General features: G+C 33.1%; 3 protein-coding genes across 11 annotated transcripts; 1 reads left to right on the top strand and 2 right to left on the bottom strand.

The window, feature by feature from the left end:
• Nucleotides 1-149: 149 nt before the first annotated feature.
• On the bottom strand, nt 150-906 carry LOC6646066. The gene is made up of 2 exons (XM_002068715.3): nt 632-906; nt 150-568 (listed from the first exon to the last, which is right to left on the bottom strand). The coding sequence occupies exons 1-2, from the start codon at nt 891-893 to the stop codon at nt 324-326; spliced, it is 507 nt and encodes a 168-aa protein (XP_002068751.1). The 5' UTR covers nt 894-906; the 3' UTR covers nt 150-323.
• A 336-nt stretch (nt 907-1,242) lies between these two features.
• LOC6646067 (pre-mRNA-splicing regulator female-lethal(2)D) lies at nt 1,243-6,219 on the top strand. Of its 2 annotated transcripts, none has more exons than XM_023177982.2 (4): nt 1,243-1,950; nt 4,045-4,169; nt 4,233-4,566; nt 4,644-6,219. In XM_023177982.2, the coding sequence occupies exons 1-4, from the start codon at nt 1,644-1,646 to the stop codon at nt 5,576-5,578; spliced, it is 1,701 nt and encodes a 566-aa protein (XP_023033750.1). In that variant the 5' UTR covers nt 1,243-1,643; the 3' UTR covers nt 5,579-6,219. The 2 variants fall into 2 exon arrangements, with proteins under 2 accessions (XP_023033750.1, XP_023033751.1); XM_023177983.2 differs by lacking the exon at nt 1,243-1,950 and adding an exon at nt 3,533-3,697.
• A 1,304-nt stretch (nt 6,220-7,523) lies between these two features.
• Nucleotides 7,524-26,455, bottom strand: LOC6646109 (voltage-dependent calcium channel subunit alpha-2/delta-3). 8 transcript variants are annotated; one of them, XM_023177977.2, is made up of 24 exons: nt 25,909-26,455; nt 25,755-25,836; nt 24,396-24,500; nt 24,058-24,334; nt 21,705-22,099; nt 21,006-21,455; nt 20,724-20,864; nt 19,043-19,126; nt 16,675-16,728; nt 14,387-14,467; nt 14,244-14,318; nt 14,082-14,189; nt 13,949-14,020; nt 13,610-13,812; nt 13,402-13,544; nt 13,136-13,192; nt 11,569-11,662; nt 11,028-11,075; nt 10,774-10,884; nt 10,593-10,711; nt 10,391-10,530; nt 10,112-10,336; nt 9,534-10,043; nt 7,524-8,317 (listed from the first exon to the last, which is right to left on the bottom strand). In XM_023177977.2, the coding sequence occupies exons 1-24, from the start codon at nt 26,025-26,027 to the stop codon at nt 8,225-8,227; spliced, it is 3,786 nt and encodes a 1,261-aa protein (XP_023033745.1). In that variant the 5' UTR covers nt 26,028-26,455; the 3' UTR covers nt 7,524-8,224. The 8 variants fall into 8 exon arrangements, with proteins under 8 accessions (XP_023033745.1, XP_023033744.1, XP_023033746.1 ...); XM_023177976.2 differs by lacking the exon at nt 16,675-16,728 and adding an exon at nt 18,503-18,559 and having other exon boundaries at nt 25,909-26,454; XM_023177978.2 differs by lacking the exons at nt 11,028-11,075; nt 16,675-16,728 and adding an exon at nt 18,503-18,559 and having other exon boundaries at nt 25,909-26,452.
• Nucleotides 26,456-26,618: the final 163 nt, after the last annotated feature.

Below are 26,618 nucleotides of genomic sequence, written 5' to 3'. Positions count from 1 at the left end.
TTTAAATGGACTAATTTTTGAATCAGAAATAAACTTGTTTTCCTTAGGATTGATTGATCCATGAAAGAATAAATTTAAAGTGACTTCAAAATTAGTTTAAAAAAGTGAGAAACTAAAGAATTGCATCATTATCTATATAAAAAAACTAATAATATTTACAAGTTTTTATTATAAGAGTAGTGTAAATATACAAAACCTTATCTGGAGCCACATGAACCACAAAACAGATTTTACTACAGGCCCCCTTCGCAGGTACTTATAAAACTAAATGATTAAATTATTTAACAAAGAAAATACTATTTCTATCTTAACATATAAGCAAATCACTTTCCAAGAGCCTGCATAATATTTGTCCAAAATTTTTGAACTTCTGGATTTTGGAGTAGGGCGCGCTTTTTAACGCTTAAAACCATGTTCAATATATCAGCATTCTTATGACGATCTCTGTTAGTATTACTTCGTCCTGCTGCTTCTGGTGAACCGCCGCCTGCTCCTCCAGCTCCCAGCTCTAGATCCGCCTCATCCAGCATGGGTTCCAATTCAGCAGCTGGACTGGCAATTTGTGCAGCTAATCATGGCAAGTAATACGCATTAGATGTCATATTTCTAGTCCTTTATTAACCATATTTACCCTTTTTGCCTTTGCCTGTCGTTGACGTTGTGCTGGTCACCACTGCTTCTGTTTTAATCTTGTCCACTCGCTTTTGGTAGGGCTTTCGTGGTTTTGGCTCCTTTTCCTTCTCTTTGCTTTTGGCCCGTTTGGTCTCTGGAACGATCGGTGGCGTGGCGTTGTCCGGATCATGCTGAAGTCGTCGCTTAACATGGAGATTCAAGCGCTCCTTTATATTGGGCGATTCCAATTTGATTTGAAGATTTTCAGGTAAATCACTCATGGCTTGTTTACAAAATATTTATATCCCAGTCAGAGATGGGAGTTCCATCGATAGCGCTATCATTAGCGTGATAGTGAGAGATTTTAGTGCTGAAAAGTGAAAAACGGCTTGATAAGAAATATGATTGACCTGAGCACACTCGGCCCTAATAGCATACTGTGCATAAGTAAACGTTTTTTATGAGCCAAAGTCATATACAAATAAAGGTTTTGTTTAGTTCAGGCCGACTTAGAGTTAGATGAGATTATGTGTAAAACATTAAAAAAACATCACTGTCAGAAAGTCATGCCTATATGACATTACTTCTTCGTGTAATCACCCAACATGTGGCAACGCTGCATTTTGTCTATCGACATTCGCGAGTTGGTACTGAAGCGCCATATTGGTTTCTCCGCAGAGTGAAAAGTTGAAAAAAAGTTGGTAAAAAATTGTTAAAAATTGTCAAAAAAGTGGTAATAAATAAACAATTAAGTAATTAATCAATAATACAAGAGTTTGCAATACAAAAGAGATCGTGAATATTGTGCGCCAAGTTCCCCCCACACTCGAGAAAAGTATTTGTGTGGTGAGAGAAAAAAAAAGAAGCAAGAGGAAGAAGCAAACAGCGTTGTCGTCGTCGTCGCTATTCTGCCTCCGCCTCTGTTTCAGCCGCTGTCGCCGCCGACGCCGCAGTCGTCGTCGTTTGTTTCGTGTGTGAGCGTGTAAATGTAATAAGGACCAACAAGAATACAACAACTACAACAAGACGTTATGAGTGTCGCTGCAATGACTTTGGACGATCAGAGACCCTTGATGCACAGTTACGATAAAATGCCAACAGCAACAACAAAATATGAACAAAATTTAAGTGGTGGAGGTGTTACAGGAGTTGGGGGAGGCGGTGGCGTTGGGGTAACTGGAACTGGTACTGGTTCTGGTCCAGCGTCGCCAACTCCTTCGGCTTTTGAGGAGCAGCAACAGCAACAACAACAGCAGCAACAACAACAACAGCAGCAGCAGCAGCAACAACAACAACAACAACAGCAAGAACAACAACAACGCCAACGTCTGCTAGAAGGTATTACAAAAACAAACACTGACAAAAACAAAAAACCGAACAACAAATTACTTTGGTCCCCCCCACTCTCCTGAGATGAAGTGTATATTTATTTGTGTATAAATTGTATAAAACAAGAAAAAAGAAAACTAAAGTTGTTTAATTTAGTTTATAATATATACATATTTGCATATATTTTTTTTTCGTTTATCTACATTCTCTCAATATTCCATAAGATATTTTACCCCTCTCACCACTCACCCTCAACACAGTTTGGATTTTTTTGGTGCAAAAACAAAAAGACTACAAAAATGTTTCTGAAAAACACTCGAAAAAAACAATGAAGCGAACACTCCATGAAAGACTTTCAAAGAAATAATCAAAAAAAAAAAAATAATTTAGCATTTAGTCGTCAATTTTTTCCAGTGCGGCGGTAAAAAAAAGTGTTTTCAGTGCGAGTGGTGCAAAAAGAACAATACAACGCAAAAAAAGAAGAAAAATAAAAGAAAATGCGAAATTAATAAGAAAGAAAAAATGCAAATGTTTAAATCTCGCAGTGTGTGTGTACAGTTATTATTATTTTTTTTTCGGTCCAACTTTTTTGTTGTTTGCCTACGTGCCCAAAAGAGATGAGCAGCCAATTGTCCCTCTCGCTCGCTCGCTCTCTCTCTATCACACATGCACACGATACAATCGTACAAAGTTACCTACACCTACGCATAGCAACTACCCTTGTCTCTGTCGCTCTCTCCATTTGAATTGAGCTATCGATATCGATATATTTTGCCCCTCTCACTCTCTCGTTCTCTCACAGCGTCGACGTAAATAAAGAAAATAAATAAATAATAATAAATATATAAATCAATGAAATTAAAAGAAAAAAAGTGCTAAAAAGTATATACATATATTATTTTTCTGTTTAAATTTCCGATTTTATTGTGTTATCGACGAGTGTAAAATGAACTTGGTCATAAGTGAACTTTTCAGAAAATATATAAAATATTAATAAATATAAAATTATATAAAGCATAAGATTTGTGTGCTTCTCTTCTGTACGTGTATGTGTGCGCTTTGTAGAAATTACATCAATTTATTTTTTATTATTATTTATTATTTGTGCTTGTGTGAGTGTGTGTGTGTATTTAGGCCACACACATGCACGCGCACACCCACGCACAAGCTGCACTCGAAATTTACGGCATATAAATGTGTGTTTCTGTGTGAAAGTCAATGAACTTTTTGAGAGTGTTCGAAAAAAAAAATCAAAAGCAACCAATGCAAAAAAGGCAACAAAAAATATAATCAAATGAAAAGCTTATCAAAAGCTTTTTTGCTTTTACTCGAGATGTTGTTCTTACCCTTTCCCCCCCTTCCCAACAACAACAACAAGAGAAAAGCAAAATGAAATCAAAATAAATGTGCGAGAGTTTTTTACAAGTGTTTTTCAAAAATATTTTTCAGTTTTATACATATATATATATATCTTTATATATATGTATTGCAAGCAAAAGAAAGCAAAAATATTCCAAAGTGTTTCAATCAATTCAATAAAGTGAAAATAAAATTATAAAAAATATGAAGATGCAAAAATTATTGTGTTATATGCATATAAAATAAGCAAAATCAAGCAATCGAATTCCAATCAGAGTTTTGTTCAGCCAGAGAAGAGCCTGTCTACTACTACTACTACTACCTACTATCTACTACTACTACTACTACAACAACAACAACCATGTCACGAACTTACACGAATGATTGCAACGCATTGGTATGATTTCGTATTAAGTTCCAATTACAAACCAATAAAAAAACAAAAAAAAAAAAACAAGAAAATTTACAATTCTTAAATAAAAAAAAAAAAAAAATATATTGCAAAAACTAGCAATTTTTCTTGTATACCTTAAGAACATGTAAATTATTGTAAAAAAAATAGAAAAAAAAATATGATCTTTTTTTTTTGTATTGAGATATTCTGCCAAAGCTCTTGTTGCTGCTTTTTGTCGATACGATGGTTTTTTTCTCACTGTCCTAAATGTTAAATATATTACAAAACTTTACTAACACTAACCCCCTCTCTGTCTCTTCTACCCCTTGACCCTGGTTTCCCAAATGCAGATGAAATTGAATCCCTTAAGTTGGACCAAACTCGTTTGGGCCAACAGTGTGCCGATGCTCAGCGACGGGAGAAAATTCTCATGCGACGTCTGGCCAACAAAGAACAAGAGTTTCAGGATTATGTGGTAAGTATTGGTATAAGTCTAGATTAGCTTTCACTTATATGAATTTCCATTTATCCTAAACAGAGTCAAATTGCCGAATACAAAGCTCAACAGGCACCAACTGCCTTGGCCCTGCGAACTGCATTGCTTGATCCTGCCGTCAATTTACTATTCGAACGTCTCAAAAAGGAATTGAAGGCCACCAAGGCCAAATTGGAGGAAACACAGAATGAACTATCGGCTTGGAAATTCACACCGGACTCAAATACGGGCAAACGTTTAATGGCCAAATGTCGTTTGCTTTATCAAGAGAATGAGGAGCTGGGTAAAATGACCTCAAATGGTCGTTTAGCCAAACTGGAAACGGAATTGGCCATGCAAAAGAGCTTCAGTGAGGAGGTCAAGAAATCACAATCGGGTGCGTTAAGAAAAACGAACGAATTATTTTGTGATCATTAATGTAACTTGTTCTTTAATCCTTTTTCTGTTTTGTAGAATTGGATGACTTCCTGCAAGAGTTGGATGAGGATGTTGAAGGCATGCAAAGTACCATATTATTTTTACAACAAGAACTGAAAACCACACGCGATCGCATTCAAACCTTGGAGAAGGAGAATTTACAACTTAAGCAAGCCAATACAAAGGACGAACAGCAAAATGTGGTAACAACGCCGCCGGCAGCTACAAATGGTACCGCTAAATCTAAACTGGAGACAATAAGTGAGGAAATGACAACTACAACAACAACAACAACAACGTCGGCAGCAACAACAACAATACTCTCCAATCCAAATCCTCCGCCCACTAATCCTGACTATTTCAATGGTGCCTGTAATAACAACGAACAGATTGCTGAACACATAATCCAAGATAATGATAGTAATAGCAATAGCAACAGTAATAGCAATGGCAATGGCAACGGCAACGCTGCAAGATTGGCACGCAAAAGGAACTATGAAGAGCCGCCAATTGGCAATGCAAATCCACATTCAGTTGCTCTCAGTTATAGTGTCGAGGAGACGACAACGACGACGGCGACAATTACTGCCATGAGGGAAGTAAGTGCACCGAGAACATTGCCACCGAAAAAGTCCAAACTGCGAGGTCTAACCACAAGACGAAGCTCACAAATTGAGGATGAGCTGCAACAGCAGCAGCAGCAGCTCCACCAGGCCATGACTCTAATATTGGACAATGCAGCTGTGAAAGTAGGAATTCCCACTGAAGATCCAAATGCCGCAACTATCACGCCAATGACAACAACAACAACAACAGCCACATCCGAACCGGTTGCTGCAACAACTTTAGTTGATGCAGCTGCCACATCATCTGTAATACCACCAACAGGTGCAGCTGCACGAATTCTAACCCGACGACGTTCAGTACGCATGGAACAAAATGGAGCGGGGGTTGTTGATTATTCAACCTAAAACGGAGAAGAGAAAAGAAATAAAAAACAAACGTTGATAAAAACTGGAAAACTTTTTTAAAAAAAGTCTTTGCTAACACAAAAAAATTTGATTTTGACGGTTTTCTTTCTAAGCCAATTCATTTGTTGAGATTTTTCTTTGAAAATACCGAAAAGAGACTTTATATTTGATTTAATTTTCATTTTCTATACATATATATATATATGTTTTATATATATATATATATATCTTATATGTTTTTTTTTGTCTTGTAAAATACGTTTACCATTTGATTAGCAAGCGAAAATGCTTGCACACACTTACATATATATACGCTAAAATGTAAAAGTCACCGATATATATACACATATATATAACAATATTTACAAATCAAAAAAAAAAAACACAAAAAAAAACAAACAATATTTTAATTGAACTTAGCTGAAGAAAAACAGTTCTTAAAAACAAATATCATTATATAGCTAAATTAGTTTTAAAATTAATTAATGAATTAAGCCATTTTTTTGTAATGCAAAAAAAAAAAAAACAAAAACTAAACATTTACAAAACAAAAAACGAAAAAGAAAACCAGAAAAAGTTGTGTAAAATAATCTAAATTATGTTAAAATAAACATTGTTAAGCATCAACAGTAAAATTGAAATTTACTAAAGTTGTTTTTATTCACAATCTATGGAACAAAAGAAACAAAGGATCGCTTTTCTTTTGAAATGTATTTCAATATTAAAATTAAGGTTTAAAATTTCAGAGTATCTCGATTGGCCCATTTAAATGGAAATTCCTTGGGAAACCCTTAAACTTTTCATTCAAACGATTCACAACCTAATTTTTTTAATGTATTGATTTTCTTTATTATCTTTTTCTTCTTTTAGCACATTAGACAAATGGTTTATTTTTTTGTTTTGTTTTGTTTTTCATTTAAGATTAATATTATAAATGTTAGTATTATGTGTGTGTGTTTTTTATTTATTTTAATCAAAAATTTGTTGCTTTAGCGCTGTGGAAAATGTTTTTTTTTTTGTTTTCTGTTAGCAGACATAATATGAAAACTAAATGATATAAAAATAACAAAAAAACATAATGAGAATTGTTCTAAATATTATTAATTTTCTTTGGATTATTAGAACAAGAACAACCTGTGAGAGGATTTTTGTTTTTGTTTATTGAAATGATTTAACATATTGTTCTATATGTTGATTTTGTTTTGTTTTTGCATTGATTAAAATTTTGCTAAGAGGTGAGGTGAAAAAAAATCTGTGTTAATAAATAGTAAATTTATAACAAATTCTAGGCAGTTTGAATGGCACAAGTTAACATTAACCCTTATAAGTACTATCAATATGGATTGAAGTATTGAATTGAGAGATGATTGGATTAGATGTCAATAGAGAAAGCCTGATAACAAGAAAGTTGAGGAAAGAGAAAGGGCGGGAGAGATGGAGAGTTAGAATCGGGCCAGAAAAGCTTTCAGTGGCTATGTTTGTTTTTGTTTTTGCATGAATTTCAACTAGAATTATTTAGTACTTGTTTTTTTTTTTGTTTTGTTTCGGTTCTTCGTTATAGGTTTTTAAATCTGCGGCTCAGTTCTGTGGCTCATATCAAGTTAATGTAATAAAAAGTTTCATATATGTATATAAGTGTATAGGTACTTGTGGGTTATGCTAGGTATCAATCAATCAGCATTAAGTTTTCTTTTTTATATTATAATTTCTTGATCTGTTTTGGTTTTGTTTGTCTCTAGATTTTGTTTTGGTTTTTTGTAACGAGTTTTGTTATAAAAGTAATTTATCTTTAAGTTGTGTTTTGTTTTTTTCTTGGGCTAAGCTAAGCATATAATACAAAAGCTACTTAATAATATTGCCTGGTTGTTGTTGTTGTTTTTGGTATTTTTTTTTTTTTTTTTTGGTTTTGCAAATGTTTTTTTTTTTCATATATAGGTTACTTGATCCGTATTTGTTTTTATCTTATTAAACATAAACTTAATAATTTTTACAAATGTGGCCATACTTAAATTAAGATTTTATACACATGCACTCACACACACTCATCACACACACAATCAAATCATACACACTTGGGCAGTAGTCGGCATTTTATTTTTTAATTTACTTATATATTTTAAACAGTGTGTGCTTTTAAAAAATTTGCTAGTAGCCTAAAATATATTTTAAGGCCCTGATTTGAATTTAGTAGTTAATAAACAGATGTTATATACGTTATAATAATTTATATATATATTTATGTATATGGTTGCTTGGAAGGTCTACTTTTTTTTTCGTCATTAATAGTAAGAGCACACACTGTTTGTATACATATATAATATACTATATAATTATATATTATTTAATCATTCAACACTCGAAACATTGTCCTCGTTTTTTTTAGCTACTTAGAAACTAATTTGGAAAAGATTCTCATTTTGGGTATTTGGTTTTATATTTGTTTTGTGGAAAATATTAAACTGCGCTCAAGCATTATTGAGATGTAAAAAACTGTATTCATGTTTTACTTTGAGGTTTGCTTTTTCTTTTTTAACTCTTTACTTTCCCTTTTCTACTAAATATAGTATAATATAATACATAAATAAAAAAAATAACATATAGCCTAGTTATTCTTTTTTTGTTTTGTTTGTTAAATTAAGCTAAACGTTAGAGCCAGCGACTTAATATATGACAAAGTAATATCAAAGTGAGATTCGCATAGATCGAGCAAGATCTGCCACACAGTTTAATGCCGCTTTCCTGTGAAACAAAAGAATGGAATATATATTTAGTATATAGTATAGTGTCAGATAGTCTTATCCCTGAAGTTCTTATGGCCTTTGTGGCGAGGACCACTACAAGAATCCTTCAATCAAATCTCCTTAAATAAGTTCCGTATTCGAAATATTTTGATAATGCATTTTCTATACAATTTCTCACTTAAAGTAGGTTTATTTTAATAAGATTTTAAAGTATTTCTACTGAGATATGGCTGCTATATGTATATCTTAGTGTTGCAATCCGACTTTATTGTTAAATTGTTGAACCTAATCTCAATTAGGTAATAAAAAGCTTTAAGACCGATTTTTATTCCACCAGCTCTCTAATTGAGAGTGTGAGGTTCATTTGGATCGAAAGATGGAAATTCGGACATGGCTAAATCAACTCGGCGTGTCATAATGTTCAAGCATTTATATACTTTATAGAATCGGAAAAATTTCCTTTTCTGCTTTACAAACATTTGAGCAATTTTATAATACCCTCTTCTACATGGATATAAAAGTAAATTGTGATAGAAGTTTCTTTCGTAAGTTTTGAAATGTAAAATTTTAGGCAGTCCTCGGTAGATGAGTTGTCTAAGTGGTCCAGTCATTTAGTCAACTGAACAACGAGGATCCGTGTTCGAGTCCCAGGCTAGTGTTGTTGTATGGATGTAGTTTTCGTCTAATAATAAGCCGAAGGCCTTAGTTGCCAGTGCTTGTAACATATAGTTAGGTTAGGTTCCACTCCTTTTTGTCAACTTGTATATTCATAAAGTGGATCACTATAACATGGAGTAAATCCGATTTTAAGTTAATATTAGAAGAAGTTTTTGTAAAAACTTTTAATTGTAGGCCAGGAACAAATGTTGCCCATATTGGTTTCGCTTATTTTTAAGTAAATACTTTGTGAAAACTTTGCTTGGTTTGACTGGGTACCAAGAGGGAAATCGTTTCGACATAGGTACATATATGTATCTACATATATCCATATATAAGTATATATTCCGCTAAGTACAAATTATCATTTTTCACAGATAATTATTAGCATTATAGCTTTATAGCATTACAAAACTATTATGGGTAATAAAAATCATGTCAATTTGGTATTAGGTTTGCCAGGGAGTTTTAGCTTAAAACTTTTCAACACTTTTACTGTTAGATCTAAAACTTTGCTAACCTGTAGCCAAATAATAATTTTTGTTGGTTCTACTTACATTCGCATGCCGACTGATGCAGCTCTGTGGACGTACTCGATTAAATTCTCGGGCATGCTTATAGCATGCCAGCGATTCATTTACCGCAAAATGATAGTTAATCTTTTGGGGATTAACTGTTAGCACCAGGTTGGGATCCCTGGGGCATAGCTGATCGATGACCAGCAGTATGAGATTACTAAATGGTATCGGCAGGACCACAAATGGCCGCTCACATGCATGCGCTGTCATATTGTAGACAACATTATCCTTCTCATTGTACAATGTGTACAACTCCCTCTGCATATCGCACGACTTGAGACGCGTCCGATGCAGTGTTAAGTAACGCAACCAAGCTGTATTCTTCACTTGGCTATTATCATCATGCTCTGGCTCCGGTTCGGTGCCATTCATATCAAGATACATTTCACTATAGGCCGACACTCCGGGTGTCCAATGCACTAGTTGCACAATATACCACAGCGCTGTATGCAGCAGCCATTTGCCCAAACGCATCACATGGTAAAGAGGCTGCCAAAATCAAAAAGAAAGAGTATTAACCATAAGATCAATGAAAAGTTTTATAAGATTTAACTTACAGAGAGCAGTGTATTGGATGCATTGTTATCGTTCTTGGAGTCAAAACACACTGCCTGATAGTCATAGACAATCACTCGCTTATAGACCTTCTCCTCCACCAGACGCTTCATGATGGCTCCATTCACTTCACCAAAGAAGCGACCAGTTTCATGTTGTCGCGATGAGATGATCACATAGCCATTATTGTCCAGTATATAGCAGTCTTTGTCATCCACAGCACAGGCCTACAAGATAAGAAATTGGAGAAACTGCATATTATCGTAGATGATTTTACTTACATTTCCTGTGATATTATGGAAGAGTTTATAAAGTGCCGAATGCTGAAACTGGAAGCCTACAACAGCGGCTGGAGCCGATTTGCCGCCTTCGTTATGAAATATGGCATGACTGGCAGTGACTAAAATTTCCGAGTTGCTTTCTGAAAATAAAAGATAAGAACTTTAGTTTGCACTTAAAATGGCTTAGTTAGATCATATTTACCGCCAGCATCAAAGGGTACAGAGTAGACAAAACTTTCCTCCCTTATAAAATGCTGATCTACAGCACGTTTATACCATATCTCATCAATGGCACGCTTATTATGCTGGCTAAATGTTTCTCTATAAAACAAAAGAGTATGCAAATTAAATCATTTTGAGTTTAGCTTACAAAAAAAACTTACCCAACTCCCGGTTCTTCGGGCATATTTGAATGAAACTCATGCCATCTGGTCAGTCCACTGTGTGTGGCCAAAAAGGCAACAGTCACACCGAAACGCTGCTTGAATTCATTTCTACATATATGAATATATATAGGGCAAAATAAATACAAATTTATCAGTTTATTTTCTTAGATAGTAGTTTATATAGTAGTTTCTATAGATATATATAATGATAGTTCATGATAGATAGAGAGATTGAGAGAGAAAGAGTTTACCTTGGCAGCAAACCCATTAGAACGGCTATTGGGCTTGATGCGCTTGTGCTAGATATAAGTATTTTGTATTTGTTGTTGTTGTTGTTGTAGTTGTTACATATATATCACAAAAATATATATATATAAATATACACATATATATGGGAAGGCATTATGTTTTGTGATTAAAAGTTTGATTTTGGTTTATTTTTGTTTGTTTTGTGGGGAAAAGTTACAAAGATTTTGCAGTTTATATTGTTGTTGTTGTTGTTTATTTTGGGGGGTGCAAAAAAGACATTACGATATATTACGATATATCAGATAAAAAACATTGCAAATAAATGTGAGAAAAAGAAAGGCGTACATAGAAATGATAATATTGAGATTAATATGTGCTGTTACGACTGACTTTCCTAATTATTTTTTAAAGTCAGCAAATTTGGCCATACATTTACTATATAATAGATACTACATAGATGTATTGTATTGGCGTTGACTGTACTTTTGAGTTGATTTTGGTGCTAAAAAAAACATTTTTCTCTCAGCTTTGTAGTGAACTTACCCTTTATCGTCCTTCGAATTGAAACTTGTATTCTTGGAAAACCATTCCGTGACACGGGCATCGAAAACTAAGGCTTGCATTAACTGGCGATCGCCTGGAACATAAATTCAAATCGAATTAGTTTATGAAAGAAATCAAACTATATTTTACATTTTAAAACTACATTTAGTTGTACTTAAGGTGAAATAATTATTTATACATAAGCTGGACTACTCATTTAGATAAATTATAGACAAAACACAGGAGGCCAGGAACAGGATCATAGTATCTTTATATAGGTATTTTAATATGTCGTCATACCTTACTTAAAAATTTTTATATTGCCAAGGGTTTACGCTTGATTTGGTTAAATATGATTTACCTCGGACACTGGATAATATAAGTAAGTGTACTTGGGAAATCGAAAATCGTGTTTAAAATTCTAGTATCCAAAAAGCTAAAAACTGCCTTGGGGTAGGTTCATAACCCTATTATTACCCCCTGGATCCACCACAAAACTCCTGTCTATTCGTGTAATAGAAGTTATTGCAGAACTTTGATATTAGACTTTTACGAAATTTTATTTTACTCCTTTACATATGTTTCAAATGGCATAAAAACTTTTGAAAAAATTTCAAAAATATTGTTAATAAAGGTTTTAAAACAAACATTATGTAATTTATACAAATTTCATCCATCAGATCCATTCCAGCAGGAATCTTATGAAGTGTTTCAAAAATTCGGTAACATTTAGACAGACAATTTAGTTTGATTCATAAAACTGGGTTAGTTTTTAATCGGAATGAATCAGAATCTCTATAAAGCTAAATCAACACTATTTGAATAAAGACAGTTTGCTTTCAAAAGTAATGCATACTTTTAGGATTTATCTTTTAAGAATTATGCGAACAGTTGGAAAACTGAGAGGATACGATAAGACGAAACGAAGACAAGCCAAAGGCAAACAATTTTATTGTTGAGTGAGTGATATATATATAAAACATATATATTAATTAATGGACCATCATGAAAATTCAGGAATTTTAAGCACATAAACTTGATAATAAACTAGTTTATGTAATTATTTTCTGAAAAGTTAGAGACCTTTGAGAAAAATGAGAAAAAGTAAGCCTATTTAATTTAGATATTGAAACACACTTATAATTATTTAATAGAAACAGCCTTACTTAAGAAATAAAAATAAAAAATCATTGTGAAACATGCAGAAAACTTGTTGGGTTCATTTTTTTTACAGTGCAAATTCCTCAGCTAATACAAAAAATGGGCAAAATAGAATTTAATTAAATATTTTTTGTCTTATATTTAATTAAATTTGTGTTTTTAAATTTGCCTTTAAATAAGAGAAATAAAACCTAAGTAGTTTTCCATTTTCAACTACATTTAACAGGCATATCCAATTAAGATTTTTAGTCTTTTAAGATTTAGATTTTGTTTTTTTTTTTTTTTTATTTTTAATTTTAAGTGCAAGTGCAATAAATTTGAGAAACGATTAAATTTGGTGCTATTTGTGGTGGATGAGTTGTTTTTGTATTCTGTTTTTTTTTTCTTTCGATCTTTTGTTACTCACAATAATAGCTTTCTTTATCATTGATTGATGGATAGCGGCCAGTTGATGAGTTGTTAGCTGTGAATTTGCATGAGATTCGGTTTTTGTTTTTGATTTTTTTGGTTTTTTTTTGTCGGTTTTCAAACACAAAATGCATAACAAAGTTTTCGAAAAAGCAGTAGAGATTGATAGAAAAATAGAACTCAAAGCGTAAATTTCGTTGATGGAGAATCTAATGGGAATGGGTCGGAATGGGGTGTAAAGGGGGACGAGGGGGGTATACTTACAAAACATGGCCGCCGCATGCTCTGGGGGCATAGCGCTTCGACTCGCTGGCCAATGCCAGCCAGGCTCAGACATACGCTCCAGAAAAAACATTAATTCTGTTTCGGGCGTTCTGAATGTCCTGTTGCTGTGCTTGCAAAATAGCCTACAATAAGAAGATAATACTTTGATTAATTCAAATAATTGGAGAGTATTGGATAATCAACTGACCAATCGGGATGGATTTTCCAACGTTTGCCATCGAAGAAGCTGCGTATATTTGTGCCCTTGATATTAATACGATGAATTTCCTGTTCGGCTCGTATATCCATGCGACTAACACCATATTGCTCTGGATATGAAATGACCAAAGTGAATGGAGTGTTCTTTATGGCTGTCCAATAATATTGACGCTTAATGCGAGCCACACGTTTCTAAAGGAGAAATAATTTAAGTAAGTTAACCTCACGAAGTTTATCACGTCAGAAATGTATTTACACACTTCCAATAGATAAAGAATATATACAAATCCATCAGTTCAAAAATTTGGTTTCTGATAAAGCAACTTACCATTTCATCGAAATGATTTTTCACCAACATCCATTTGCTGCCAGTCGATTGATTTATTATGGAATCTCGTATCTGCATATATTAAAATGCTCATTAATTATCATTTTAATATATTAATTAAAACAATGCTTACCGTCATTAGCACTGGATTAAAATCTCTAGGGGGTCGATCATCATCCAATAGCTCGACTTCAATCATATCAACGCTATTGTAAGCTGGTTTTAGTATATAACCTTGAAACTATATAAAAAACTTTAATGCAAATACGTCTAATTTTTAAATATTTATACTTACAATTGGACGAAAATCTGGATGGAATAGTACATAACCATTATTGGTTACTATAAACGCATAGCCATTTACGCCAAGCTAAAGAAAAATGATATGATTAGAATTAAAATTAAGGAACTTTCGTGTTATGTCCCATTTACACTTACCATAAATGGCGATAGCAATTTTTTAATCTCATTAATGGGCACATCGGTACCAGCCACGCCCAATATATTGGCAATTCTTGTCTGTGTATGTTACGAAAGGTTTGGTTTTTTGGTTTGTTTAATTTTTTTTTTTTTTTTTTTGCGAAAAGTTTTTAACAAAAAGATAATGCAAAGAAGTTATTTGATCAAATATCGTATTAAGACATTAAGTTTTTGGGGGAAAAAGGACATTATCAAAATGTTTTACAAGTACAGAGAATTTTTATGTTTATCTTGTTATATGTTTTGTTATGTTTTTTAATTTTTGCAAATACTGAAAAATGAATGCTAGTTAATAAAACAGAAATTTTTGTTTTTTTTTTCAGCTTACACTTCAAAAAGGCATTTCACAAAGACAAAATTAATAAACCAAAAGAAAAAATTGAATAAGAATTGGAAACAATGTTTATATGCAAATATATGAAGAAGCAGCTTATTTTTGTTATTTTTTTTACTTTCAATTTCAGTTGTTCTACAAAAATTTTAATTGATGTTTGAAATTACAATTACAAAAGAATTTAAAAAAAATTTTAGTTTTGCAAATTTTTTCTTTGATTTTTGTTTGTTTTTTTTTTATTAAGTTTTTATTTCAAATTGCGGCTAATTTACATGGCTAGCAGAAGAGTAGTACTAAGAGCGTATGTATATGCGAGAAATGATGTACAGAATGTATGTAAGTATGTACGAATGTATGTACGAGTATGTATGTATGTATTAGTATGCGGCTTGTACGAAATATGTATATAGAGATTTGAGAAAAAAAAAAACAAAACTTAGGAATAAAGAAAAAAAAAAGATTCAGAAAGGACTGGGATAATATCGGCACTGCCGAAGTTTTAATAGCCTTGCAAGCTTTATGTTTGATCCATCAACTGTGGAAATTCTGCTATATAGTGTAAATCGTTGAAATGCAAGTTTAAAAAAGTCAAAAAGATTCGTATGTGTTCAGTAGTACTGATTCAGTACCTATATAATCACATTTTGAAATGATTGTGAAATTCATACGGAACTTAGGTTATACAGTAAATTATGTTTCTCGATAACTTTAGATAATATATTTAGTAAATTTCTTCAAATTTTGTATACAGAGTATTGACATGTAAGACAATATAGATATAAGATAGTCTTCAGAAATCTTTAGACATCTTTTTCTTAAGTTAGACGACCATTTTGTAAAGAAAACTTGAGACAACTTCTCCTTCAACAAAGTAGCCATAAGATCTAGTACATACTTAGAAATCCTGATAATGAACTGGAAAACAAGTGTTCTTTGCAATCAGATATACAGTTAGACATGCTCATATCAATTGAGAACTATATAACCTGATCGAAAATGTATATAATTCACATTAGATAGACAAATTTATATAGCAAGGTTATTGAAATAATGTACAGCTTTTTATAGGTATTAGAAGAAATCAACTAAAAAAGTGTTGTGTAAAAAGCTGTTTACAAAGTCAAAGTGTATAGTGGGCTTTTTTTGGAGTTTGTGGAGTGTGGTAAGAAATGGGTGGGTGTGAATAGGGCTTTTGTTTTTTGACACAAAATGTGGTACAGTTGTGTGTGTGTGATGTTTGTTTGCGTTGTTTTCTTTGTGTGTTTGTGTGTGTTTTTTAAATTTTTGCTTCACAGTTTTTATACCCTTCACACTATTATTTGTGTATTATATATAGTTCTACATATATTATATATATATAGAGATTGAGACAGAGAGAGCGTGAGAAAGAGAGAGAGAGCGAAACATTTGATCATTTGCAGCTAAAGAAAACAAATTTTTTTATTGACGAAAGGCAGTTAGTAGAATTTGTTTTGCAGGTGACCTAAAATAATTTGACAGACGTTATTAAGTGCCCTTTTAAACAACAGCATTTCTTAGCGAAGCTCTTTTACACAGATACAGAATATATATTAATATATATATAGAGACAGAGAGAGAGTGAGAGAGAGAGAGACAAGGGATCAACACGAAAATCAAATTATAAAGAATAAAAATTTGGTGAAGCACAAAACCAAGAAAAATGGTTAATGGGCGTTTTTTTTTTAGAGAGAGGTGCCAAAAATGGTAAAAATAAAAAGAAAAGAATAATAATATATATTTTTTTTTTTTGCAAAAACATGCCATACAAAAATTGGAAGAAAATTTTACTTTTTTTTGTTGTTATTGATGTTTTTTTTGTTTTTTTTTTGTTTAGTTTTAGATTTGCTTGCAGTTGTTGTTTGAATTGAATTTTAGAAACAATTTTACTCACAACTTGAAGATTTATTTTCGCAGCCGGATTTATATCGGTCGTTAGATTAATGAGCTGTGAATTGGTATTTTTTTATATAAAATCAATCAATTAACTAGTTTGGAATTAAACTCAAAAAACACAAACTTAAATAAGGTTAACGTCGATTCACTACTGTGTCGAAAAACACATAATCCAGGATATGTAAAAAAAAAAATGTTTCAAAATGTTTCAGTATGTTTTGGGTCTTGAAGTATTCCAAAGTATTTTAAGAATGATTGTCCTTGTTTTAGGTTATATCTTCTGTCTTTGTTTTCCTTCTTGACTTAACTGAGAAGAGACTTAGGGAGTTTGTAGTCTTAAAGATATCTTAGTTTAACAATTTTTCTGGTTAAAAATCTTATTTTGTTGTTGTTTTCGTTGGAAAAACTATTGTAAATTTAAGGATACGGTTTTTGAATATTCTGAAAGTTAATATGAAAGATTTTGAGACAGATTCTGAATCATTTTTGGACACAGTAGAGTAGAGAGAAAGAAATAAAAGGTGAAAGTGATAGCTAGTTGAAGAAGTACAATAGGGCTAAGAGCTAGATAAAGATAGATAGAGGGAGCAAGAGAGAGAGAGAGAGAGTTCCATTGTCCTGTGGGGGTCTGCTCTTTTTTCTTCTACTACTTTGTTCTTCTTCATCATATGAAGGGTATAAAAACAAGATTAAATAAACGATGGCCTTCCATTTTGTATTTGTGGATTGTTTCTAGTGTGATTTTGGTTTTGAGGAATATGTTGATTAGTTGGTTGTATTTTTGTTGTTGTTGTTGTGGATTGTCCAGTGTGCTCTATAGGGCCTCCAGCACTAGCCTAAGTTTTGGTTTTTGGTTTTTTTTGGGGGGTTTCCAATTACTAAAACATCAATTGGATATACGATTATAGTAATGCTAACACACTTGGGGTTAAATAGTTAGTTAGTTTTTGATTTTTGGAAGGGATGAGGGAATTAAGAGGTTTACATACTTTTTGTTTCTATACGAACGCGATTTTTAACCAATTTTGTTTGTTAATATATATAAATTGGTTTTTGGTTTGGTTGTTTGAAACAAATGTTTATAAAATTCTACTACGGAAAATGCTACAGTAATTGAAAACTCTAGGCATAGCTATATATATATGATATATATAATATATAAGATATTATTATATTTGTATAACGTTTTTATATTATAAGAAAGTTAATATAATAATGTAATCTATATATCGTTTAAAATACGTTACCAATCGAATTGAATTTGTATACAAAAATTTGTGATTTTTTTTTTTGTTTTTAATAAATCGATTGAGCCTAGTTATAAGAACACACGAGAAACATGATCCTAGATCATGTACGTATATAGCTAAAAATTTTGATTTACGATTATAGTACTTATTTAACTCTAGAAATATATATGTATGTATATATAAATAGAGTAGTATTGGTTAAATATGGTTGAATTCAATTTTTTAAGGTATGCATGTATGTAGCGCAAAGTATAACAAATTGTTTACTTTTAGTAAGTAATTATATATAAGTAGTAGTAGTTAGGTAGTTGGTATATATATATAAATATATATATATATATATATAAGATATATAGATAGATTTCAAATACGAATATATGCAATTAATTGGCGTATGTATGTAGGTATATAAAAACTTTCATTTAAGAGCAGTAAAATTACTTGGTACGCAAAAAATATCTTTTTTTTTTTTTGGTTTTCTCAAATTAAGTACTTAATACAATTTTTTTTGGGTTTTTCGAATTTTAATTTTTTACTGATTTTTTTTTGTTAGAATTTGGCATTATTGGTTTGTACCTCACGTGTTTGCAATTCCCAGAGTGCTTCATTTATTAAAACTTCTTCGGTGATATTCTGTGGTATAGTTGTGTATAGTTTTGATAGTAGTAGTTGTTGTTGTTGTAATAAGTAGTAGTAGTAATAGGTAGGTAGTAGGTGGTAAATTGTGTGTTATATAATATAACGCATAAAATATTAATATATAGTAGAGGTAGTATATAGTGAGTTTTTTTTTGTTATATAGATAGAGATTTGATTTGGTTTTTTTTTTTTTTTTAGATTTATCTTTTTCTGAGGATTGATCTTAATTTTTTGGATTGGCAGGAGAAGGTCGGGAGGGGAGAGATATAGAGATAGAGACAGAGCATAATGAGCGCGATATGGCAAACGTTGCGACGTGTCGATCCGTCGTAATATTCTCTTGATTTCATATTTTGAGCTAAAAATTTGTTCTGTGCTTTTTTCTTTCTTTGATTTTCAGTTTATAAGATGATGAGAGCGTGTTTTCTATATATGTAGGTACATAGATCACGCAATTATCCTATAACTCTTACTTACCGCATTCTCACGTCGATCGTAAATGGGCATCGATACGGTGGTCATGAATTGATAGACATTTGAATCAACAGGCTGGTTCCAAGACTGTTAAAGTAAAATAAATATATTAAATTAATCGAAAATAAACTTTAGTTTAAGAAGACTTTCAGAAAATTTTGGTTTTGGTTGGTTTGGTTTGAAAAAGATATACATGGTTAGATCATAAACTTAGCAAATCAGCTTAGAGGTAATTACAATAAGAAATCTCCCTACACAGATTTCAGAACTGGAATTTGATTATTTTAAGTAATTACTTCTGTTAATTCTAATAATTAACAAAGATCTTCTTTTTTTATTTTTCTTAGAATAATAACACAGGCCGACATGATTTTCGGTGACGTTAACCTGAGAAGTGTTTTTAACTAATTCGGATACGCTGATTCTGACTGCATACTCAGTTTTTGTTCAGCACATTTAGATTTTGTGAAATTAGGGCATCTAGGGTTGGAAAATAGGCACCCAAAAGTATACTATATAAAGTTAAATATTGAATTTCTTGTTTAAGAAAAATAACTGTTGTTTGCCAACATTACTAATAAACAATTTGTGTGATGCATACAATTACAATAATTCTTTGAAATTAACAGGTTGCAAATTCTTCTAATCCCTATAGCATACTTTTGGTTCGAGTTTTACTCATTTTGGTGTGTATGATATTATGCATGATAACAAAGAAACGCCTTTTTGATTTTGTGTAAATTGCGTTTAAATCATACCTAATATATTAATAGGTTAAAATAATAACGTTTAGAGTATAATAATTTGCTTATATTATTGAAGAAAATATTAAAAATGAGGCCATTTTGAATAATTCCAACGCATTTTTTTTCGAAATCCTGACGTGATGGGCAAAAACTAAAACTGTGATCAGCATCCCCAAATTACTATAAAAGACCTATTGAACTTAGAACACTTTTTCATGACCTCGAAAATGTCAGCCTGTGTATTTTATCAGTTCCACCTTATTTGATACTTGAATAGTTTTTAATTCATATAATTTTCGTGTAATTACAATCTGACTTTAACTGGGAGCATACGGTTTTGACAGAAGAAGAGCGAAAATGGATTTTTGTTAAAAATCTCAAAAATATAACCAGTTTGACAAAACATAAATGGACTAATCGAGCTGGCTAAATGCAAGGTTTGATTTCTAAATGGAAAACTATAAAAATGTTTGAATCCTAGCAATTTCAATTAACTATGATTCCAACGGAAACTTGAAGTTTTCTTTAAAAGACACTTGCATGTCTGAAGCATTAAATACATATAAAATGTGCCAAAAATTTATCCCTCAAATAATTCAGAAATTATTAATTACTAAATAGGTGAAAGGTGCATAAAAATTATTGTAGGGCTGCGCCTAATAATTCTAAATTTATAATACATGATTGAATACTTTAAAACCTGGTAAAAATAAGATTGAAATCTATCTTAAGGCCTAGTAGCTATAGCTAGAAAGTAATTTACAATCACTGTCCAATCAGTTTATAAATAAATAAATAAGATTAAAATTAAGCTGTGGCTAACAGAACCAAATCTTGGTATTTAAGAGGAATTAGCTCATTTGACTTTGCTTTGACTTTTAAATTCAAGAATTAGAGAGAATAGAATAGAATTATAATAATCTATTTAGTTTACTTACCTCCTTGGTCCTTCGATAGGCACGTCTGGCCATCTCTTTGGGATGGAGCATACGATCCTGAACCTGCCAATATTCCAATACATCGGCCTTCTGCTCTTCACATTGTTTGATATCCCACAAATAGTCAGAGAGCTTGGTATCCTAGATCATAGCAAAGTTTGGTGTTTTTTTTTTCGATTGTTTGTAGTTGTTGTTTGTTTGTTTGTTTCATTGTTTGTTTTGATTTGGAAATCATGTACATACTAGAGAGTATTAGATAAACCTATTAAACTAAAAACTAACCTCAATATCCGCATAAACCTGCGTCCATATAACCGGATGATCATGCCTACCCAATACCAAGGGTCTAGCCATAACCGGTATATAATTCAATACCATCTCACGCACCTCAGCCGTATCACTAAGATGTACATAATAGCCCTGATTTTCGCATGCCATCCACCGTATATCATCCCAATTTGCCACCTCTTTGCCAATTAGATAGGTGAAAACACGAACCGGCTTATATGGCGGATCCCGCCAATTATGCAATTCGAAGACAGCCCGATTATTCTCGGGCGCCCCATCACCAATGATCATAATCGCCTGATTACATTGTGCGCCGCGTGACGATGACTTTGTCTCTTCCAATATCTCGAATGCTCTTGTCAATGCAGCGGTATAATTGGCAATTAATTTGGGTTTAAACGATTCAATCCCTTCTTTCAGTTCACGTATGTTGCCCAGATTGGCCTGGATGAATTTCGATTTTAGTTTGATTTTTAAACGTATTCGTTTGTTTGTTTTTGTTTTTTGGAGAGGAGGAAGGGAATTGATTCATGTTTGAAGCCGCATTCGATGGGTGTTTTTTTTTGATTTTATAAGAAGTTTTTGTTTTTGACAAGTGGGTTGGTGGGATAGGGGGGGATAGAAAAAATAAAATTATATGTCAAAAATTTGAAATAAAATTTAAATAGAGTTATAGAGAAAAAATGTATATACTTGAATCAGTGTATCCTCGAAACATCCAACAACTGAGTTTACTTCCTTATCAAAGGTGAAGATGTTCACAAAGTCATTTGTACCTAATGTATCGAGTATCGTATTGACAACATGCTTTGCGATATCTAGCCTCTGTCCCAACATTGAACCAGATCCATCCATTAGGATAACAATATCCTTTGGACTTGTCGCCGCCTCCATGTACCAAGAGCGTAAACGGCAATCATATAGATCAACCGGTACGTCCTTTTTCCATTTCGATGCAGGGAATTGACGCATAAAGCCAGTAGAACTGCCAAAAAATTGCCACGATAATGTTGGATCGTTTTTGTAATTATCACGAAATATTTGATCCAAATTCTCCGACCATTGAATAGCTTTTATAACATCCGATGCTGTGTTGTGATGTGTGTGTTTGGTGTGTATTTTGGTGTTTGGTGTGCGTGATGAGTGTTTTTTTTTCACAATAATGAATTCGGTTTTCGATTTATGTCAAAGAAAAAGGGGAAAAATTTATATAGAAATATATAGATTAGTTGACTTTTTGTTTTTTTTCTTTTTTTTTTTTTCTTAGTGACGGGAAATGGCTTGGTTTGGTTTTCAAAACTTAAACTATTAATGAAATTTGTACGATTTTTGTTATGTTTTTAATTTCAAGACATAGCACAAGGCGGTGCAGGCGGTGGTTTAATGGTTTTTCATTTAAGTTTACTTTGTTTGGTTTTTTTTTGGTTGGGTTTCATTTTTGGTGTGCTCTGTGTGTTTACTCTTGTTACTGTTGTTGTTGTTATTGTTGTGTTTAAGTGGCTTAGTTGGGTGTTGTACGGTTTTTGGCAAAGCATTCCGCGTGTCGGCATTTTAATATAAAACATTCACAGCGCCTACGCATGCGCAACAGCAACGTACACAATGCAACATCGACGGCAGCTCTTAAATTGTTCATTTAGGTACAGTTGTGCTCAGAGATAGGATACTAAGGCCTAACATAACTTGCTATTTTTTAACCTTTACCGATCTTGCGGAACTTTTAGAATAACTTTTGAATTGATGAACTAAAAATCTGTATTGTTTAAGTGCCAAGAAAGATACTGTTGAATACTCAGGTCAAGAAATATAAACCGACCCCCATGCCTATTTGAAAGAACAAAGATCATAATTTCAACTATTGTTTATAGCTATTAGGTTAAAACAAATTTGTAAATGCTACATAGCTTCAAAAAGAGGCATAGAAGACATCTATTCTTGCACTTTTAAATAACATTTGGAAAAAAAAATCAGCTGTAACGGATCGTAATCTTTGAAAAACAAGCAAACTTTGATTTCTGGTTCAGGAATTTGTAGGCCTCTGGTACAAAAAAGTAGTTAGTACTGAACTTTTCTAAGGATCATACAATTCTGATTCCGATATTTCAGTGCTCTAAGTAATTTTAACCATTCCGATCAAAAGATGACTTTCTTGACGACTCTACTAGCGTAGTCACTATACAGAGCATCCCTACATAGGCCTAAGGACTGCCGTAGCGCTGCCGTCACACGTTATGCTCGTGAAGCTTTCGGCAATGTGTCTTCGGCTCGTGTTTTTGCTCTTTTTTCAGAATAAAGCAAGAAAAAGATTCTTACTTCATGTAAAAATATAACTGTGGGCATGACGATCGCTTATCTACATTATGATTTCGAAGTTTAGTCGAAATACTATTAAATCCTGGATCACTAAAGTGGTTCTAAGATTTCCTTCTTAAAAAGTTGTAAATTGGATTATCACAGAATAGATCTACTGTGATTTCCTCGACAATTCCCTGTAGTTCTTTCAAATATTTTCGATAGTAGCGTCAGTTAAATGTCGATCCCATCTCTGATCTGCATAAACATTAGGTACAGTTGTGGCCGAGGATAATTGCATTGAATTGCTTGCTGTGTGCTTGCGTTTATTATTATTATTATTATTATTTTTTTTTTTGGCGCGCATTGACTCAAGCGGTTTGGAAATTGAAAAAGAAAAAGTAGGCGCAACATACGACAGATGAAATAAAGAAATACGATTTTCAAAACGATTGAACTAACTAGCATATTAGAATAAAAGTTACGAGACGAGCGTTTTGTTTAAGATCTACTTGTTGGGCTAGACAGAGACGCATAGTGGTTGTGGTAATATTGCAGGTGGTGGTGGTGGTGTTGGTGGTGTGCTTAGAGTGTTTTGTGTCATTGAAAGCTTTTACATAGATATAGACATATACAAATAGACAACAGATATAGACAACAACACGCAGTGTAATAGAGAATTAGAGAGAGAGAGAGAGAGCATAGAGAAGAAAAGACATGGATTATGGCATAGTATGTGAGCATTAGTTCAAACCTCGATCGAACACATTCACCGGCACATGCACCGAACTGACACTGAAGTTAACCGCCGTATTATGGAATTCCGGTCTTGGTGTTAGCTCCAAAACTTTCGGTTGTACATAGATCAATGGTTCACCAATATCCTTATCCATATCGGGTGCCGGAGTGGGTATTGGTGGTATCGGATCATTAGGCTCCAACATTTCTTTTGCATTATAATACGAGAACATTTTGTCGGCCATATCGTTTTGATGCGACAAAGCTGTATTCTCTGCCGTGTCCATAATGCGCTGAAATATCACACACGATTAGGATTGATAAATAAGAGAAGAGTCAATGTTTTCTACTTACACGCACTGCGCTCACTTTCAGATCCATCATCATTTCAATTTCTTTGGCCATTGAATCGACTATGGAGGCTCCATTTCGTGAGACTACCTTGGCTTCTTTGAAACTCTGTGAATCAAAGAATGAAACGTTTTATTAGGAGTAAAACAAAAGTACCTTGACTCTTATTTGTTAATGGTGTCAGTCCAGGATTATTTAAAAACATCGTTCAGTGTTAAATACTTTTGATTTTAAAGGATTTTTCACAAATTTAGGTCTACTTGAATCGAATGACTATGTCATTTAGTTTCGATCGAAACGATCTGCATTAAAACTCGTGAGAAAATAATATGTAATCTAACAATAAGTATTCAGTTTTCTATAGATGCCTGATACAAGTTTTCTAAAATCTAATTAAATTTTCGGTATTATTGCAACTTTTTGAGTTGTGGGCAATTTCGACAGTTTAGCCAACATAAAAATTAGGAAAGACATTTTTTAAGTGAGTGGGTAATGCCTCTTTTACAGCCGGGGAAAGATGACAAGCTTTGATAAGAAAATTTTAGATAAAAGTGGAATTTATTTGCAAGTAAAATTTAACCTAAGTCTCTATATATTTTCTAATTTATCAAAAAAAGGTGAGGAAATAGAGCTATTACAACGCCCAGTTGCCTCTTTAAAAGACCTTATTGTCGTTGCCAGTAGAGTACACTCCTTTTACTTGAATCAGTTGGGAATTACAAGTGTAACCCAAAACAACTGTTACTTTTATCAAATGTTACCGCTGTTTACTTTTCTGTTTTAATTACTAATTGCTGATACGAAAGCATAAATATGAATAGTTTAACCAGGAAGTACTCAAGTACTTAATTTCCATTACCCTTCAAGAAGCGCTCAAAAGTTGTCATAATTGAGAAACCATTGAAATGTTGGCACTTGAAAAAGCAAAGTCAAGAACATTCTTTCGAACACATGTGGCCAGAGTGTGAACAGCGGGGAATATTATGACGTACCAGTGGTAAATAATTTATTGGCCTATATGTATGAATAATATATTTTTAGCTGGGTTTTTTATTTCATTCGAAAATCCAATTGCGTTGCCTAAAAATAAATTAAGGCAGCTGCTGTCTATCCTACGCAGTAGAGAAGGAACTGACCTCATAAAAAGCCGCCAGCAGCCCAGCAGCAGCAGCAGCCAAATACATTTCATATAATTGCCTGGCCAGCCTTTAACCCAAATACGAGTAACCTACCTCCCTCCAAGCCACAAACCGCCCGACCTCAACCGACTTCACCCCCCACACACACACACATACGTATACAAACTTGCTTGTTGGGAGGGTGGGGGGTTGTAAGAAGTGTGGAAAAATCAATAGTACTCACCTCTTGCACCTCCTTGCGACGTGTGATAAAATCACCCAGATGAAACAATTCCATGCCCAATTTGTCTGCCCAAGAATGAACGCTAAAGATGCCAAAATTTCAGTTAATTAGTATTAAAAGGTTTTCATTTCCATTTTCTTGCGTGCTGGCTTACAGATTGTAGTTGATTTTCTCGCCAGGCAGCAAATTGACACCCGGAGCCTGACAGATGAACACACAGAGTAGAAGGCTCAGGCAGAGATGCCACCAGGTCCTTCCATAGGACCAGGCCATAGTTCCTAATTAAATGAACTTTTGGCTGCTGCTGCTGGTCTTGCTGCTGCTGTTGTCGTCGTCTAATGATCGAACGCGACATATATAATTTAGGCTAAAATTAGCTTTTTATTTTTTTTCTTCTACTGCAACCCGTTAGCTAGGCTCTGGCCACCTGCCGAGGCCTTTCACATGCATAATTCTTCACTTTTCAACACGATTTTCAATTTGCAAAACGTTCGGCTCTCAATTATTCAAATGAAACATTTGAAAACACTTTTTCGCGTTCAGTTGGAGCGTGTGGAAAATATTTTTGTGTGTGTAAAAAACTTTTCTCTGTATACTGTCTTGGCCAATCTGACGTTTCGTTGACAGTTCTGTGTCAGCGATGAGTTCATCCTTTGTTCTCCGGCTGTAAGAGTGAGACATTCCAGCATACTCTCGATGTTTTCCTAGCTGGACTCTTCTAGGCTTCATCCACGCCTGCGTTGACATATACGGCATCTGCGCAAAGACATTGTTTACCTCTCTAAAAGCCCTACAGGTGTTTGTTTACCTGACCTGGCAGCTGCGCATTGCCCTTGTTGACACTTTTGTTTTGACAGCTGCCCT

The sequence above is a fragment of the Drosophila willistoni genome (assembly GCF_018902025.1).
Source record: "Drosophila willistoni isolate 14030-0811.24 chromosome 2L unlocalized genomic scaffold, UCI_dwil_1.1 Seg72.1, whole genome shotgun sequence".
Classification (NCBI taxonomy): Eukaryota; Metazoa; Arthropoda; class Insecta; order Diptera; family Drosophilidae; genus Drosophila; species Drosophila willistoni.
This window is presented reverse-complemented; position numbering and strand designations above follow the sequence as displayed.